Raw genomic sequence first — 17,943 nt, 5'->3', positions numbered from 1 at the left:
TAACAGAACAATTTTGAACTTTGTCTCTGTCCATTTTAAATGACCTTTGGTCCAGAGAGGACAGTGAACTTTGTTCACAGGCACTACTTTCTGAGTGTTCCTGAGCTCATGCAGTGATTTCAATGACAGGATCATATTTGTTTTTAATGCAGTGCTACATGAAGGCATGAATGACCGCTGGAGCCTATCCCAGCGGTCTTTGGGCGAGAGGCAGAGTACACCCTGGACAGGTCGCCAGTCCATCACAGGGCCACACAGAGACAAGCGAGACACAACCACACACACGCTCACACTCACTCCTTGGGACAATTTAGAGACACCAATTAACCTAACATGCATGTTTTTGGACAGTGGGAAGAAGCTGGAGTATCCGGACTCCGTTTTATATTACATTGATGGAAATCATTCAGAACTTTCTCATCCAAATCTGATCCACAACTTGTAGGCGCAGATTCCTGAATTCCTGAAGGTGTTTTTAAATTTTATTTTTTACATGCAATCATGTTACTCACCTGTTGCCAGTTAACCTAGTAAGTTGCAATAATTTCCTCCAGTGGTTTCTATTTTGTATGACCTACTTCTTTACCCTTATATCCACATCTCAACCTTTTTTTTTTAGATGCGTCACTGCCATGAAATTCCAGATGAGCCTGAACATTTTTCATGAAATGCCTCTATTTCAACATTTAACATGCTTTCTATGTTCTATTGTGAATAAAATATTAGTGCATGGAATTTGCAAATCATTGCAATCTGCTTTGATGCGCTTTTCACACAACATCCCAACTTTTTTGGATGTGGGGATGTAGTATCCAGACAGCCTTTCGTAAGAAGAGAAAAGCTGAAGCTCACCATTCCCTTACCTAATAAGAACACAGCTCTGCTGGAACACAGAAGAATATACGGTACTTAATGTGAGATAAAACACTACCGTATGTCAATGTGCAGTCTCTCTGTGATCTGTTTATCTTGTGAATTTTGATCCCATGATACTCTTGGATACTCTGCACCCACTCCCAGGAAGTCACGGGCAGACAATAAATCTTTCTCTAGTGCATGCAGTTGCTGTAAGAGAAAATAATATCACATACACAAATTGAACAAGCTTCAAATCGATTTACTAAACATAAACATGTGTACATTGCATGATGCATTTTACTGCCAACTGAAAAAGTTGACCTGAAATTTCTTAATAAAACATGCATGGCATTACTGCTGACGTTACACATCTTACATTAATATGTATGCGTTTTCATATCGTAGCTGAAAGTACAGTTTCTGGATCCGGGCCTCGACCCTCGAGGGCGGATTGAACTGTAGCACCGTCTGCAGACAGTGGACAGAGGCGGATCTTCGGTGGACGACGTACGGAAATGCTCCGCGAAGCCCAGCAGGGCCAGGTACCAAGGGGAGCCTCTGTGCTCGCTGCCATCACAAGTCATTCAAAAAAAAAAAAAAAAAAGCGACAGCAATATGGCTTGGTTAGTGGCTCTGCTACAAATGGCCATTGTTGTGTTTTTGGTAATTTGCACGGGTAGCAGCGACTAGTCCCAACTGACTAGTTCCAGTTGTTATGCTGACTTGACATTGAAACTAATAGTCTCTTCAAAAAGAGGCATGTCACGTCACAATATATGACTGCGAATATCATCAAATCATCAAATTATTTTAATTATTTTAAAAAGAAAAATTAAACCATCATTTGAAAGTCCCTGCGTACTTTCCATCGTTTGCTCCATGTTTATGTATATTATGGATATTTACGTATGATTAATCAATTTGATTACATATGTACTGCTAAATGTTCAATTTTTAAAAAAGTTAATTGCCAAATTATTGAAAAAATTGTTTATAGGAACTAATGTTTTTCAGTCTGTGTTGCAACTAAGCAAATATTAGGGTGGGACATTTGGCGGAATTTGCTATTCACAGCGCACAGCCATCCGTCGATCGTCTCATTTATAACAGCGGCAGCTACGACAAGTGCGTAACTTCATTCATCGCAGGGGAGCAAGTTGCATGTCACTGGGCGGAGGTAACAGTTTATTGTTTTGATAAAATTTCTTTAAATGAACCCTTCTTAAAAAGAAAACATTGTATGATTCTACTAACTTTATTGAACGTTGGCTTTATGAACTTCAGCTACAAGAGGAGGAGGGGACATACATAGCATCTATTAGCTAACAATAGCTGACGTTCGCTTTCCCTTGAGTATGACTGATTGAGCTAACGTTTTTCATGTTTTGTCACATTCGCTGTCGTGCTTCATTTCACAGAGGAAACCTTAACCTGGTAAAATGGCGAAAAGGAGGATCACGCAGGAAACCTTTGATGCTGCAGTTAGGGAAAACATGGAGGAATTTGAGATGGATCCTGATGAGGCTCTGAGGGATGCAGTCGAGCAGTTTGAGTCTCAAGGTAAACACAAGAAAGTGAGACAAAACCATGACATAAAACGGCTGACAGTTTAACACATTGTACTTTGTGTCTGTTAAACTTATACATTAAATGCTAGTCATAAATCAGTTTTATTGGTATGTAATAATTACTTAGTTCAGGGCTTATTTGCACTTCTAGTGAGCAGAAGTTTTAATTCTTCACACTAAAGAGACATGGAAAGGAATCAAGGGGGTGTTGGACAACAGTTAAGCACAGACAACCCCAAAAATTATGCAAACAATCAATACGATTAATGTGAGACACAAAACAAACATAAAAAAACTATACAGAATGAACAGGAAGAGATACACAAATGAGCAAAAATGGGACATAACACCCATTTAGAAGCCTAAACAACTCTTCATGCAGAGCTCCTCAGTCCATACATGGTACAATGAGAGGGAGGCTTTCACACATATGTGCATGATTGAAACCCTCTCTGTGGCAGTCTAACTTAATATTTATGTGGTTAAACAGAGAGGATAAAGTATTGAAAGGCCTCTGTTAAGGTTAATGGTCCTGTAGCCCACATACAAAGTAAGACTTCACTATGACTGAAACCAATCTGATAGCTTGTGCAGATATGAAGAAGAGAACACACTTGTGCATACCTTTTTCTGTAAACACTTTGTTTTTCACCTTGTTACTCCTGTACACTCCTGATATGTCAGTAGGTTCACCACTGAAATCATTTCAACCCTTTTTTTTTTTATGTGAGCTCAGTAAAATCATTAACATAAGAGCATCATGGTTTATAACGCAGGTGTGGACCTCGGTTGCATCGTAAAAGCTGTACCAGCTGTTTTATCCAATGATAATCAAGAGGAGCAGATGCATGAGGTCTTACAGGTGAGCCTTGACCCCTTTTGTGAAAAGGGACAGATTACCGCACTATGACCTCTCATCACAATCTCCCCCAATGTTCACCTGTTTTCCTGCTCGCAGGCTTTGGAATCTCTCCGAATTGGAAAAGACTCTGCTGCTGTATCTGAAGTGACAGCAGACATGAGATGCTTCACTTCACAATGCTCAGCTGGATTTGCACAGCGGTACCTGGCCGCCCAAAAAGATGCCTACCCCGTCATCCTCTCCTATTGCAAAAGGAGTGTGGAAGAGCAGGATGCTGTGTTGGTTGTATTATCTTCTCTGGCTGCACTGACAGATGGGCAGCCAGACTTGTTGGATGCAGAGGGCCAGAAGTTCCTTTTGGATGTCCTCAAGAAGTACCGGACAGATTCCTCAGTGACACGTGTCGCCATCTGCGCCGTGCGTCATTGCTGCATAAAACATGAACAGAACAGGCAGGATTTGGTGAAAGGGGGCGCCCTGCCACTGCTGACCGGTGCCATTACGCAACACCGTGGATGTGCTGAGCTGGTCAAGGAGGCCTCCGCTGCTCTCAGGGTCATGACGTTTGATGATGATGTCCGAGTTACGTTTGGCCATGCGCACGAACATGCCAAGATGATTGTTCTTGAGCACAGTGGGCTAAAAGTTTTAATTGATGCTGCAAAAGGTAAGTCCAACCTATGACTTGTTTGTTCATTAAATAGGATCGGCTACGGCATTTGACACTTTTTGATAGCTTTATTTCACCTTTCATTTATTTCACTCCTCCCAGCTCACCACAATAATACTTCAGTTCTGAGTGAGCTGTGTGCCACTTTATCCCGCCTGGCGGTTAGGAACGAGTTTTGTCAAGACATCTGTGATCTGGGTGGATTAAAATTCATGATGACATTGCTCGCAGACAGCTATGAGTCAGCGGTAGAGTACAAAAACAAGGCTTGTGATCCAAACAAATTCAAGACTCAACTTGTATATTTACTCTTCTCACTAAGTTTTCTGCTTTTGCAGGAGTTGGTCCGGCAGGTCCTCAGCGCAATACGAGCTGTGGCAGGAAATGATGACGTGAAAGATGCAGTTGTTAATGCCGGTGGAGTTCAGCTCATTGTCATTGCCATGAACAGGCACATGAACAACCCCGCTGTGAGTTGTCACGCCTACACACTAAATCACTTTTGTTTTGATGAGCTTTACTATTGCAATGTATCAGTGTTGATCCTCTGCTGCAGGTGTGTGAGCAGGGCTGTGCATGCCTCTCTGTCCTTGCTTTACGTAAACCCAGCAACTGTAAAGTCATCATGGAGAATGGAGGTGCCTTGGCTGCAGTTCAGGCTATGAAGGCTCACTCTGATGTGGTGAATGTACAGGTAGCTTGATGTCATTCATACGCTTACTTGACAACACTGGCCGTGTAGCCACGCCATGCTGCAGCTGTTGGTTCGTGTGTCTGATTTTCTCCCTTTTAATCAACAGAAACAGGCATGCATGCTGTTGAGAAACCTGGTTGCACGCATGCAGGACTTCAGCCAACCAATCTTGGACATGGGAGCAGAGGCCCTGATAACTCAGGCTGTCCAGACACATCAAGAATGTGGTGATGTGGGTAAAGCAGCCCTCAGAGATCTGGGATGTAAGGTGGAACTTCGAGAGCTGTGGACTGGCAAACGCAGCGGCCTTACCAACTGAAAGCTGATGAGGTCATCGCTGCAGATCGTGCATCCTTACAATGAGTTGTAAAATGGAATACTATGACATTGGTATACTCTGTTTTTAGACAGTAGAGGATGCAGATACACCAACCTAACCATAGATATTTACACCGTGTAATCGTTGTTGAAAAGGCACCAGTATGACACAAATACCTTCACAGACTATGTCCCACAATTCAAATAACTTCAAAAAGGCCTTTTGATTGTTTTATTTATTTTTTTATTTTTTATTTTTAGATATTTGTAACACTTATGTTTATAATGTGTACATTTTTGTCTTTTGTGCCATGAGTTAATATTGATATATTTGCTGCTATGCACTGTACAAATTCCTTTCTCATACTGGTTCAGCCCAATTTAAACATGTACTGAAAACCTTATAGCTGTACTGCTTCTTTTTTTTCCACTTATATTCTTTATTCATAGTTGAAGTGGGGTTTTTCAGTTTCAGCTTGCTTATAAGAGTCTCAGAAGCATGATGCCACCTTACAGAGTACTGAGATCTATGAATCACTTGCTTTTGGAATTCCCTTGAACCATGCTAAAAGGCAGAGATGATACGGCCTTTTCACTTGTTAGAGAAATAACCTGACTAAACAAAAGTGATCCAATGTTTTATAAATCTGAGTGCTTTCAGTATTTGGTATTGCTTTCAGCCCGTTCGTCTGTACAGAACAGCATCAACTGTTCCCTTTAAGGGGATTACCTTAAATTAACTGTATGTTTAGGGGCCCTCCTGCAGAATTTCTATCTGATCAGTCTGAACTTTAAATCCAATTTTTTTTCTTTTCCCTTCTACCATAATTTAGTAGAAAGACTTCTTTAGTTCTCTGGCTGATATCCTGACACTTTCTCTTAGAATTAGCTGGTCTAAAGTTTCAGCAGAAATGCCAAGCTGCTCTGGATCAGATAAAATGTAACAAGCCCAGGCCACATTTTTTCACTCAAAGGCTCAGGCTTCTCTGGCGAGTAGTTTTCTTTTACCCAAACATCAAGCTTTGCTTCTCATTTAAACCAAAAGTTCTACCTATACACAAAACATTTACACAAACTTAGGTCTAACAAACTTCTGGAGTGTTCGTGTGCCTATAATGTATGTGAGGCCCTTAATAACTTCAACTACATTCCTTTTAAACCACAGACTGTAGTACACACCTTGCTCTGGGAGTGTTATTTGTTGACCAACCACTTATGGGCAGATTTATGTTTATAATGTGTACATTTGTGTCTTTTGTGCCATGAGTTAATATTGATGTTTTTGCTAACCCAGTCTGTCTGACTGGGTAAGTAGAGTCCCAACCCTTAATGAACAGTATTGTAACCTATGCTACCCTACTGCATAGACATATAAAAATATGTCTATGTCCTACTGGGCATCAAGAACTCTTTAAGAGGTCCTCTGAAATCTTTGTTATTTGAGCCTGTGCAGATTTCCACAAATATGCTGTGAAGAGAAGATCACAGTTTGAACTTTCTTTTGTGCACGTTGTTCAAAAGGGTTCTCTGCCTCTGCTCTCACTATTCGTGTGAAAATGTGATTATGAGTTAGGTCATATTTTTGCAGACATATTTTGAAGGTTTCTATATCTTGCTGCCAGTACGGTTATGATAAAAAGTGGTTATCCTCAGTCTACAATTGTAGTAGATCTTCCACTATACATTGTATCTAGCGAGACCGAAGCTGTTGATTCAGAGGCAAATAAAAGTACAGCATACTTCACGGTTAAAAACCCCCCCAGAAGTTACCAAGTCCTGCACACGCCCCTCTAACCGACCTATCCAAGCGCCCCATCTCACATAGACTTCATTTCCCACAATGCCGTAGTGCTCGTCCTTGTCAAACCTCACTGTGGTCAAGCTAACGTGAACTGCCTCGGGTGGCTGACAGGCAGGAGAAGTAATGGCAGGGATACATCAGCATGGGAGATGTCTGTCATATGAAGTCACTGTTTGACTGTTAGATTTATGAATTGTTTATAAAACAGTGCCTTTGCTTCCACGACATATTCTCTCTTAGCTCTCAACTTTACAGTTGTTATCTCCACTGCACAGTTAACGAGAGTAACAGTCGTTAGTGTAGCGATAAGCTAGCAGCTAGCTTACGTTACTTAACCTACCATTTGGCTAACTTAAAAAACATTTCCAGAACAACTCGCTGACGACTTGAAATAACAATTCAAGTGAGGACTATCAATTCACAAGAAACCTCCGTGCAGGTGTCAGGTTTGTAAGGTAAGATATATTGCGTTTGTTACAAGTGACAGCTCACTGGCTGCAAACACTGACTGTGTTCTGTTGGTTGACAAGTTTAGACGAGGCTGGTGCACCATACAGGAACACTGAGATGGAGTGAGGGAGAAGCATGGCTGTTATTCTGTGAATAACTGACTGATCGTGTGGGGATACCGTTGAACCGTAACTAAGCCCAGGTTTAGTTTGTGTCAGAACTGTACTAACACAATTAATGATAAAGGATGTTACATGCCAGGGAAAATGGTAGCATTTGAGATTAAGTGCTGGCAGAATCGTTCAGCAGTAACGAAACAGTCAAACATATTTGGAGATGGACCGATAACAAAAGCTTCTCGTTATATAACCCAGTTCATTATGGCATGGTAAAATTTTTGTGGAGTTGACATAATTCGCAGCTGAAGGTAACTGTAACGGTTGACTGAACGTTTGATTGCGGCCTTTCTTTATATACTGTGTAAACTGGAATTCTCTTTCGGAGGCATTTCTACCCCAGAGCGACAATATAAGTGCACTATGCAATATTTTTTGTATGCACTTGTTGACAGATTCTGACACTGAACGCATGGAGAGCGTCTAAATAACAACCATTAAGTAACCCAGTTGAAAGGTCAGGTTTATGGAAAATAAAATAAAAAGTCCCTGCGTTGTATTGAACATTGTAAACCTCTGTATCACAAAGAAATGCGACATTTTAAGACTCCCAAAGCAAACATGGCTAGCTGTAAGGAACAAGAAACTGTAAAATGATCTGCATGTGGAGCAAGGCCAGAGGGAGGGTTAAGGGACATATTTCTACAGGACAATGGATGGGGTCTGAAAGGGACTGCAGCAGAGATCTAAGTGCACATTTGAGGATCTGGCTGGAGGCCCCGTTGTACTGATGCCAGGGTTATAGTTGCCCCTGACTACCCAGCATTTCAGCAGACTTTCTGTTTGCATCCACGGCTCATGTCTGTTTTGATTTGCTGAGTATCCAAAGTGTTCCAAAGGTCCTTGATTCAGTAAAGTTTTCAAACTTTAACAGCTTTTCTCTGTTTCTTTTCTTTTTTTGACCTCGTCACGACTCAGACATGAGCTCAAGCCAGATGTATAAACTGAGCTGGATATCCTTTTTACAGATGAACAGCAAACAGATGAACAGTGACCTTGGCATTGAGCAAGATATTTGTTGTAAAACCATGTATCAAAGTTAGTGTGAAGCTGCACAAAGAACTTTGGAGCTGTGTCGGGAGGTTCGACTCATTGTGTTGCTGACGGGCTCATAAACCTTTACCTTTGTTAACCTTCACTCCTGTCTTATCATCAATCCAGAACAAGCTGTAAGTGGGACATTTAGCAAGCAAAGAGAGATATTTCCAGAGCACAGTTGTTACAGTTTTGATACTTTTTCAAAATTTCAAACAGTTCCTTTGCATTACAAATGACTTGTAATAGTATAATATAAATATGATACTAGTTTAAGAACATTGTTATAGCTTCTCACTTCAGTGTCATGTATGTCAGAGTAGGAACAGCAAACCCTATTGCAGTAACTTTACTATATAAACTCAATGATCTGTTTACAAATTGAACTCTTAAGTAATCTGAGTAATTGTGAATAATTCACATTTGCTTAAAAACAACTAGAAATCATCATGTCCTTGCGTGCTTTATGATGCACGATGATTTAAAAAGTGACGTAATTCAGCTGTACACATGTAACTCGGGTTGTTCAGCTTGCATGGTTATCCAAAGCGGAGTTGTTGTGAGTGCCGCTCGGCCGTGACACTCGTGTTTAACAATAAACCAGTGTGGGGGTTAAAGGTTGAATGAATGGGGGATTTGTGCACTGAAATGATTAGCTCATTGAAATACATGGACATGCCTTTGTTTGTAAAAGTAGCGAGATCCCCCTAAATAATGTTTTTCCTCCAACCTGGTTTCAGTCTTTGCTGATTAGATAAGAGTGATTGTCTCGCCTGTGGGAAGTCGTGGTTACGCTGAAACGTGAAGTGCTCACAGGGGAGGTGCCTGGTTGGCACTTGTGCTGCTCAGACGGACACCTTTCACCTACAAGTCCCCAGCGTTGTCCTCCAAGAGATTTATTTTTATATATTTGCTCTCCTTTGCTCTTCACGTAGCCCTCACTGCTGCGGTGGTTGGTTACGGACACTGGATTATTCTCCAGGCAACTGTTCAGCCGAGATATATGTGTTTTGTCAGAGTCTCTTTTTAAATAAATCCACCCTCTTGTCGTCATCACATACTGACACGACTGCAGTGGGCTGAAGGGGGATATAAACATGCTGGAACAAATCAGTTTTCTCTGGTCATGGTTTGTCATTTCCACACGATGTTCTCCTCAGTGCAGAATCAGATTTGGAAACAGTGTTTCCGTGACAGTTCTTGAAGTCGTGCTCGTCACTTGATCCTGATGCAGTGCCCCAGAGTAACAAGCGAATACGCTTAGCCAGCAACATAGCGTGTTTGTTTTATTTTTAGACCAACTTAAAAGTGACCTCTGTTTTTCTCTTTTTTTCCCTCTGACCTCTGTCGCTCCCAGCTCCTGTTGGTACTGCCCCTCCCTGGTGGGTTGAATTCATGAGCGTGCTCAGTGTATAGGCTGTGGGGATGGGGAGTGGAGTCCAGGAACAACGGGCATCACTGACTCAGGCAGAAGTGCTGCCGCTGGCGTCCTCCACTCAGTCAGAAGGGAGCTATGAGGTAAAATCTCACACATGCTCCTTCCCTAACACATAATAGATGAATGGATGTCTAACTGGATGATGAATGAATCAGATTTAGTTAAATCTTGATTTTATCTTATTTTTTCTTTATCATGACAGATAACAGGAGGCTCAGTTGGGGGAACACTGGGAAAAGTTAGCCACGATCTGAGCATATGTGTGTGAATCTGCTCAGTTTGCACCATCAGAATGAACAAAATGAAATTCTTTTAATTGTTTCCTTCACAAATTAATATATTTTTTAAAAGCTCTTTGGGAATAACCTTGTTGGCGTAAAATTTCTGTCAAACTGTGTTATCGTTGGTAGTTGTCAATTGGTAGAACTAAAGAAATGAGAACAAATTGTCTCTTTTTGATGAGCTGCTAGTAACAAATTACCTAAAGATTCGAGGTCGGGAACAAGGACTGGACTGAAAATCAGTGACAAACTTTTGAAGACCTCCAGAAAGTCCGCTGAACTATTGTTCAAGACCACTTTAAAAGTTCACACGAAAGTTTGGCTCCTTGAAAGCAAAACAGGAGGAAAGTGGGGGTGGCTCAAGGCCTCAGCGCAGCACCCTATGTGAAACTTACAGGCTGGACCTTGTCTGGCAGCGTCATGGCCACGTTGGTTCATTAAACATCTTGTGTGGGAGGTTTTGTGCTTATCCCTTTGTCGCTGTTGCTGACTCTAAATCTGATTCCTCCTTTGCTGCGCAGGGCATGAAGCAGACTCGATCTGTCCTCAACTCGCTGTTCTCCGGGGCTTTAGCTGGAGCTGTGGCCAAGACGGCTGTAGCCCCGCTGGATAGAACTAAAATCATCTTTCAAGGCAAGTTGGATTCTCCGCTGACCTAAAAGAATGTTTTTACATTGGAAATGATCTGAATAAATGGCTTGGAACTATATCTAGTGATACGTTGGTGGGGAATAGCTAGACTTATGGTGAATGCTGCATCGTCATTATTTATCTTATTCACATTTGTTGTTTTCTTACAGTGTCTTCAGCAAGATTCTCTGCCAAGGTACGTATGAGCAAAAGCATCCTACATTTCATGTTACTTGTCTGCTCCTCATTCATAAAGTCATGTCCACAGCTGTTAACATTAGCCACAGGCTTTGTTGAGGATCATTTGTAGTTCAAATAAACATACACACACTTTTGTTTTCCATCTGACCCTCACGGAATGTACGAGTGAAAACAGATCATTTTAATTTGAACAGATAATCTGTTAAAAGAGATCATTTTAAACCGAAAGCTAGCATAAACATGTGTTTATGCATTGCAGGAAGCTTACAGGTTGATCTACCGCACCTACCTGAAGGATGGCTTTTTCAGTCTGTGGAGAGGGAACTCTGCCACCATGGTGCGAGTCATCCCATATGCAGCCATCCAATTCTGTGCACATGAGCAGTACAAGAGGCTGCTGGGAGGCTACTATGGCTTCCAAGGGAAGTAAGTGTTTAAGAACTGTTTTCAACTGCTGTTTCTTGTTAAGTAATAAAGCAATTGTGAAAATCTTTTACTTGATTTCCTCATGATTCCTAGAGTCCTACCTCCAGTCCCAAGGTTACTGGCTGGGTCTTTGGCCGGTACCACAGCAGCCATGCTGACCTATCCGCTGGACATGGTGCGAGCCAGGATGGCTGTAACGCCAAAAGAAATGTAAGGCCATTTTTAGTAGCTGATGAGTTATCAGTGGATAGGAGGAGATTTTATTAGTAACCGCTGTACTACAATATAAAAACACTACATGCACAAGAGAGCAGAACTTCTAATGGTGGTAATATGTACACTATACAGTAAGGGAAACCCAAAGATTTAAATAAGAATAAGATTTTTTTCAAAGAATTAGATAAATAAACGAAAGTTGTGTTTGCTGTGTGCTTGTTTTTTTGGGGTAATATTATACAGAGCTGGCCTCTCTTGAGTCATGGTTTTTAAGTTTTCCAGGGAAAAACAAACATTTGAAAAGTAAATATGATTTACTTTAATTTCTGCAGTACAAATTTCAGTTTTTAAAGAAAAAAAATAATTTTAAGTGTCACAGCAAAAAGCCTTTAATTTTTTTGTCTTCTGTTTCTCTGCTCAGGTACAGTAACATTCTGCACGTTTTTGTGCGGATCTCTCGAGAAGAGGGCCTGAAAACCATATATCGAGGATTCACTCCAACCATACTGGGCGTTGTCCCCTATGCTGGTCTCAGCTTTTTTACTTATGAAACTCTGAAGAAGATGCATGCAGGTACCACACGTGCAACCACGTTCATTCCTTTAACACAAACACATATATGTGATATGTAAAACGCCCCCTCCTTCCATCCTCCCCTTCCCTGCAGAGCACAGCGGCCGCTCGCAGCCCTACTCTTACGAGCGTCTGGCTTTTGGGGCCTGTGCTGGCCTCCTTGGCCAGTCGGCGTCTTACCCTCTGGATGTGGTGAGGCGGCGCATGCAGACTGCAGGTGTCACGGGCCACACGTATGGCACCATCCTGGGCACTATGAAAGAGATCGTTTCTGAGGAGGGGGTTGTCCGCGGACTCTACAAAGGTCTCAGTATGAACTGGGTCAAAGGACCTATTGCTGTGGGAATCAGCTTCACCACCTTTGACCTTACACAGATTCTCCTGAGGAAGCTGCATCAAATGGGCTATACTCGATAGTAGTGACACAGGGAGGGTGGAATGACAAGATCCCTCCCGTAGTTAAATAAAGACGAGTGATAGAGAGACTGAAGAATGTTTGTTGCTCGATAGAAGCGAATGCACAGGATGTGAGGGTAATATCAAGCTGTAGTCTCTTGCTGTGCGTCAGAGGTAAGTTTGATATAAAGAGCACAACCTATTGTCATGTGCAATATGATCAAGCATCTTATGTGTGTGCACATCAATTAGAATTCTCCAACCCTGGAGAACCAGATCTGAGTGCATGTGTCGGAGAGTTAAGAGGAATGCACAGACTGATGTATCCCAGTCATACGCTGCAACGAACACTTTGTTTTAAGCAGCGATCCCAAAGGTAATGATCTGAGCTGAGATTATATGATGTTAGTGTTTTTAAGCATGAAGTTAGTGTGAAGTTTCTCAGCACAGAAGTGTGAAGCGGTAACATTAACACATTTCTTTGAGGTGAATATATAAAAGAAATCCCTACACCCTTAAGATTACATTCGCAACTTTATTTGCGGTTGAGCTGCTGCAGTGACAGCAGAACGATGAGCTATCCTTTATGCCAGTGCCAACACAATTTGAAGTATTAACAGTGGCCATTTTGTTTTATGATTGTTTTCATTGTAAACATGCCGTTGGCTTTTTGTGAGATTGTAAATTAAGGCCTGTCCGAAGCGTCAGTACAGATTTCCCCCTCCTGGCGACACGTGATGCTGAGTAAAGCGCATCAAAGCGCTGCGTCGGGTCACGCTCAGAATGGGAGATCTTGTACTCTAACGTGGTAGAACCTGCACTATATGATAATGTAATCCAATAACAGCCTCCTGTGAGTACTGCCTTTACACTGCTGCTGTCACCGCGTGAGAGGCGTTGCTTTAGATATATGGTCATTTTGATCTTTTCGCGAGGTTGTTTTGGGTTACAGTATATTGAGGCATTTTAAGGACCCACAGTATATACAGATATCGTCTTCCATCTGCCATCAGTGCGACAGCTGCATGGTGTGTCTTCACTACCGGTTTTGCTTTAGAATGAACACGATGCAAGTTCACGTAGAGCTGTAGCAGCAAACGCTGATGGGATAACGTGAGTGGAAATATGCAAACGTCACAAGAGTTTTTTCATTTAGGACATTTTCTTCTTCTTAGTGTTGTACTTTACCTCATCACATAATCAGATGTTTTTTTTGTCACACATCATTGTGTTGTTGTGTGTGGTGGCAAAAAGGGGACTTACCTGCAGCCAAACCGCTTGTTAGGTTGTAGGTACGCTGGAACAGTGCGCTCTCGGGGTCGCTCGAGTGTCGATGGTTTCTATAGTTAGGCCACACATACTGAGGCAGGGTGGCAGCTGAGTGGATGCAGGGCCAAGTGGAGCAGAGAGCGCGTCAGGCCATTCGTACGAGAACACTGTCTTATTAGGGCAGCACAAGTGATTATTATTGGTAGTGTTCTGATTTGTATTTTATTTTTTGAATCACTGGACAAATTCCCAAGTGAAATGCTAGAGTGCAGAGTTGTTGTAATGTTAACAAGGGTTTTAAGGTGCGTTGCCTGGCCAAAAAAAAAAAAGAAAAAAAGTTAACTTAGCAAATGATCTGAGGGTGAATCAGTTTGTCAGGTCTGGGTTCAGCAATGTGATGTTGCCCAAAAATGAAAGTCAGCTGACTGAACTACTGAGATGCTTGACTGAAATACTTTGTGATGTTCTGGAGGAGACTTTATGCAGGGGGGCCCCCATCATCGGTGGAAGATCTTGGTGAAAATCTAATGCAACTCTGGACAGAAATGAATGTTATCATTTTTTTTTTAAATCAGCCTGTTGAAATGAGTGAGATCTAAAATCAAAGCAAAAATTAGACTTTTTGTGGCCGGCGGCGTATTATCGAGAAAAGATCAACTTGGCCTTTGTCTTAGTGAAATGGGGGCTGTACAGTCAGAATAGATTTATTTTATTTTTCATTTTTTTCAATGAACAGATTGTTTTAAAAAAAAATAAAAAATTCTTTCCTCACAATTATTGGAAAATGTGCAGTTGGAGTGCTGATATAGTTGGATTTAACCAGCAGCATCTCAGTGTTAGGACTGTAAATGTGTTTCTGTCCCCATTTTCAAATGCTGAATGTGGGAAAAGAAACGAGTAAAACTGACTTTTTAAACGCTAAAACAACTAGTTGTGGGCACTCATGTAGTACGTGCTCCAGAACTGAATCATTTCTTCGACTAATTCTCAACTTCCTCACTGAGGTTCATGAAATTGAGCTTTTTGTTTGAAATATGAGCTCCTCAGCTCAACCTTGTTGGAGTTAATCATTTAAAAAAAAGTGACAAATCTAATCAACCCAACTTGATCTTTCATTTCAGTGAATAACAGACAAATGCAGAGATTCAATACCCAGCTTTCGTCAGTGATTTACATCACTGGAGCTCTGATTGGTAAATTCACTGCCGTCCCCTAACTCGCCCCCGTCTGACTGATCATCTCATCCACACTGCCTGTGGATATCATGATTGTTCTCACATGGGGAAAATGTGCTCTGGTGAGCCATCCTGCGCTCACACATACATCAAAGCAGAGGCTTGCTGGCAGAGCAGTCTTATCAGGTGAAACTGAGAGTGGGATTTTCTTTTGTAGAGCTCATTTCCTGCCAGCCAAGCACATCTGTCCAATCAGCTGCAGGTAACAGGTAACTGCTGGTTACAGCTGTAGTGTTGTAATATCGGTTCGTAATCTTTAACCCTCCTGAGAGACGCTTCGATCAGCGACAGCTTGGTCTTTAAGCAGCACACGTTCCGAGTTGAAGGGTTGAAGTTTGCCGCACGGTTCAAGGGAACTGAAAGCTGAATAAAGGGTAGTTAGTGACTCTTAAGTGCCTAGAGAGGAATAGTAAGCATCTTACTATGACTAAGCTAACTTTGCTAACCTTTTTGAAGGTTGCTTCCATTTTTCTAGCCTTGTTTCAGTTTTGAAGTTAGGAGGAGGAGGAGGCAGATGTTTGAGAGTGGCTTTAGGTTTGGTGACTGGTTGACCTCAGTAACTGAATGTATTAACTTCAGGTCCAGTTTTTGTATGTGAATTTTGTAAAACTTTAACTGCCTTGCAGAATATTGCTGTGTGGGGGATGACACGTGTTTGGTTCTTGTTGTTGTTGGTTCCCTGCTCATTCAAACAAAGTTTTGGACTCCTTTTCAAAGAGCTAGGAATTATCTAAAAAAAAACAAAAAACAAGCTGACTCCTTAAAGAGTTGGGTGAATGAAATGCCCTGTGACGGAGAGAGGCTGTCGGTCTGCAAGACAATCATTCAATGCCAAAAAAAAGTTTTCGTTGCAGGATGACAACGTGACAGCAGCTTAACTCGGTGAAATACTGAAGCACTACAAGAACTAACTGTGGTACAAGCTGTGATTTTTATTTTGTTTGTTTGTGATAACTCCGTACAAATGCAGACGTAAACTGTTCCTGTAATTTTCATTTTGCAGCAGATAATCTTGTTCTGCAACGATTCAACAGCTGTTTTGTAACTCCTAGTAATTTGTGCCAACTGAATGTAACTAACATACCTACTAAATAACCACACCCTGTGTCCGTTCTCAAGTGATAATGGTGTATCTGTGGGGTATAGTGTTAATAAAATATCAGATTCTTGAATAAAACTGGATGTCTGTTTTATGTTCTTCAGCACATATTTCCATGAATGCTGTTTCTTAGTGCCTGCTTGTTCACTGAAGAGATAGATGGATATTTATGTAACTCATGTTGAGTTATTGAAAGTGGAAAGTCGTAAACAAATAATTGAAATAAAAAGATAGGTGGACTAATTTGGCGTAAATCATGGATGAAAGTGGCGAAACTTGAATATCCCATCTTGCTACGGGTACTCTGATGTGCCTGGTGTGTTTGAGTGTACTGATATAATTTCACCACTAGAGGGGGCAACATCTCCATGAGTGTGTCGACTTCTCTGGCTGCAATGCCTCGTTCGACCAGCAGGTGGTAGCGCAGCACAGCTCCGATGGAGGTTGATGGCGCTACTTCTCTGCCCGAGGCCGTGTTGGCGCTTTCAACATGACCGTGAACGCAACGCAGCAACACATGAAGCCAACGAAGAAACAGTCATGCCTAAATTGCATAAATTATTTCTCATTGTCTAATATAATGTCTGAGCATTTGATTCAAAGGTACCTTGAGAGTTTTGTTGAAAGAAAACAGATGCTCATTTTATTCAAGGAAAATTTACTGGATGTTTTTGTTCAACCAAAATCAGATGAATTACAGTATTTGTTGTAGTCTTGGTTTTAATGAACCCGGCAGGCAGTTCAATCCAGATCCTTTGTGCACAGATTTTTTTTGGGAAGGTTGAAAAGAAAATGCCCCGGAAGAAAGGACCTATAGGGAAGACAGAAGGCTAATTAAAGAGGGAAGAAGGGAGGGAAGGATGGAGGCTGTCAGTGGATGTGGTTGCTATAGATACTTGGCATGATGCCGGATGGAGGCTTAGCCCATTTGCATTCATTCATATGATGGTTGCTCACATTTTTTTCTTCTGAAATAAAAGCAGCACATGAACGATTTATTCCCCTTCAATTTCTTCCTTTTCAGTTACTTAATGTCTTTTTAAGGCAGCCTCTTGTTTTTATACAGACCAAAGGAAAAATTATTTACAATGTGACACTATCCTACATATGTTTTATGAAAAATACATGTGATGTTCTGATGAATATGGGAGGATGTTTAGGTTTGATAGCTCAGAAAGTCAAATGTTTTTAGCTAGGCAACTAGCAGGCTTTTTTATTTAGTCAGAGATTTATTTATTAATTGTTTTGGCTGGAAACAGTAAGACTAGAATGTTACTTATTCCTCTTTGTTTTCGTTAAGTAACCTAAAATAATAAAATCCTGCACACCACATTCAAGGCCTGTGTATATTTTCGCTGTAGGCCTAAAAATTGAGCTTTTTTTTAAAGAAAAAAACCAACAACTTAATTTTTATATCGCTCCTCTAATGTCTATTCAGTATTATGACTTGGGTTCAGGTCAATGGTTGGAGATAATACAGTAGCTCTATTAGTCACTGTTGGGCCTCAGGAATAATGATAATTGTTATCATTTAGATTTTTTGGTAATATTGCTGCGACACCTCGGTGGAAAGAAAGAAAAAAACAACCATCCTCCTTTGCCAAAAGGGCCATTACAGAAATGTAAAAATAATACTGGAAATTGTGGTTACTGAAATTGATTTTGTAGTCGTTCCTCTGTAACAACAAGAAGTGGTGTACGTTTTCAGGTAAATTATGGTAAATCGTCACCAAACAGACTGATAAAC

General features: G+C 41.2%; 2 protein-coding genes across 3 annotated transcripts; both read left to right on the top strand.

Moving 5' to 3' along the window:
- Window positions 1-1,340: 1,340 nt before the first annotated feature.
- Window positions 1,341-5,374, top strand: armc6 (armadillo repeat containing 6). Of its 2 annotated transcripts, XM_072364211.1 has the most exons (9): window positions 1,341-1,481; window positions 1,873-2,035; window positions 2,277-2,418; window positions 3,203-3,288; window positions 3,385-3,955; window positions 4,061-4,206; window positions 4,297-4,428; window positions 4,515-4,652; window positions 4,759-5,374. In XM_072364211.1, the coding sequence occupies exons 3-9, from the start codon at window positions 2,298-2,300 to the stop codon at window positions 4,969-4,971; spliced, it is 1,407 nt and encodes a 468-aa protein (XP_072220312.1). In that variant the 5' UTR covers window positions 1,341-1,481; window positions 1,873-2,035; window positions 2,277-2,297; the 3' UTR covers window positions 4,972-5,374. The 2 variants fall into 2 exon arrangements, with proteins under 2 accessions (XP_072220312.1, XP_072220313.1); XM_072364212.1 differs by lacking the exon at window positions 1,873-2,035 and having other exon boundaries at window positions 1,464-1,485; window positions 2,279-2,418.
- Window positions 5,375-6,847: 1,473 nt separating this feature from the next.
- Window positions 6,848-16,282, top strand: slc25a42 (solute carrier family 25 member 42). Its single transcript, XM_072363203.1, has 8 exons — window positions 6,848-7,226; window positions 9,790-9,950; window positions 10,673-10,784; window positions 10,952-10,977; window positions 11,242-11,408; window positions 11,502-11,618; window positions 12,046-12,197; window positions 12,292-16,282. Exons 2-8 carry the CDS (start codon window positions 9,858-9,860, stop codon window positions 12,612-12,614), a joined length of 990 nt encoding a protein of 329 aa, XP_072219304.1. The 5' UTR covers window positions 6,848-7,226; window positions 9,790-9,857; the 3' UTR covers window positions 12,615-16,282.
- The last annotated feature ends 1,661 nt before the right edge of the window (window positions 16,283-17,943 follow it).

This window comes from Leuresthes tenuis, unplaced genomic scaffold (assembly GCF_036924035.1).
Source record: "Leuresthes tenuis unplaced genomic scaffold, fLeuTen1.0.hap1 SCAF_14, whole genome shotgun sequence".
In the NCBI taxonomy this organism is placed as follows: domain Eukaryota; kingdom Metazoa; phylum Chordata; class Actinopteri; order Atheriniformes; family Atherinopsidae; genus Leuresthes; species Leuresthes tenuis.
This window is presented reverse-complemented; position numbering and strand designations above follow the sequence as displayed.

Excerpts from the sequence above, each read along its gene's own strand:
- slc25a42 (XM_072363203.1), top strand. The coding sequence starts at position 9,858 with ATGGGGAGTGGAGTCCAGGAACAACGGGCATCACTGACTCAGGCAGAA. Across the intron at positions 11,409-11,501 it reads TACTATGGCTTCCAAGGGAA|AGTCCTACCTCCAGTCCCAA; the intron begins GTAAGTGTTTAA and ends CATGATTCCTAG. Across the intron at positions 11,619-12,045 it reads GCTGTAACGCCAAAAGAAAT|GTACAGTAACATTCTGCACG; the intron begins GTAAGGCCATTT and ends TTCTCTGCTCAG.
- armc6 (XM_072364211.1), top strand. The coding sequence starts at position 2,298 with ATGGCGAAAAGGAGGATCACGCAGGAAACCTTTGATGCTGCAGTTAGG. Across the intron at positions 3,289-3,384 it reads AGATGCATGAGGTCTTACAG|GCTTTGGAATCTCTCCGAAT; the intron begins GTGAGCCTTGAC and ends TCCTGCTCGCAG. Across the intron at positions 4,429-4,514 it reads GGCACATGAACAACCCCGCT|GTGTGTGAGCAGGGCTGTGC; the intron begins GTGAGTTGTCAC and ends CCTCTGCTGCAG.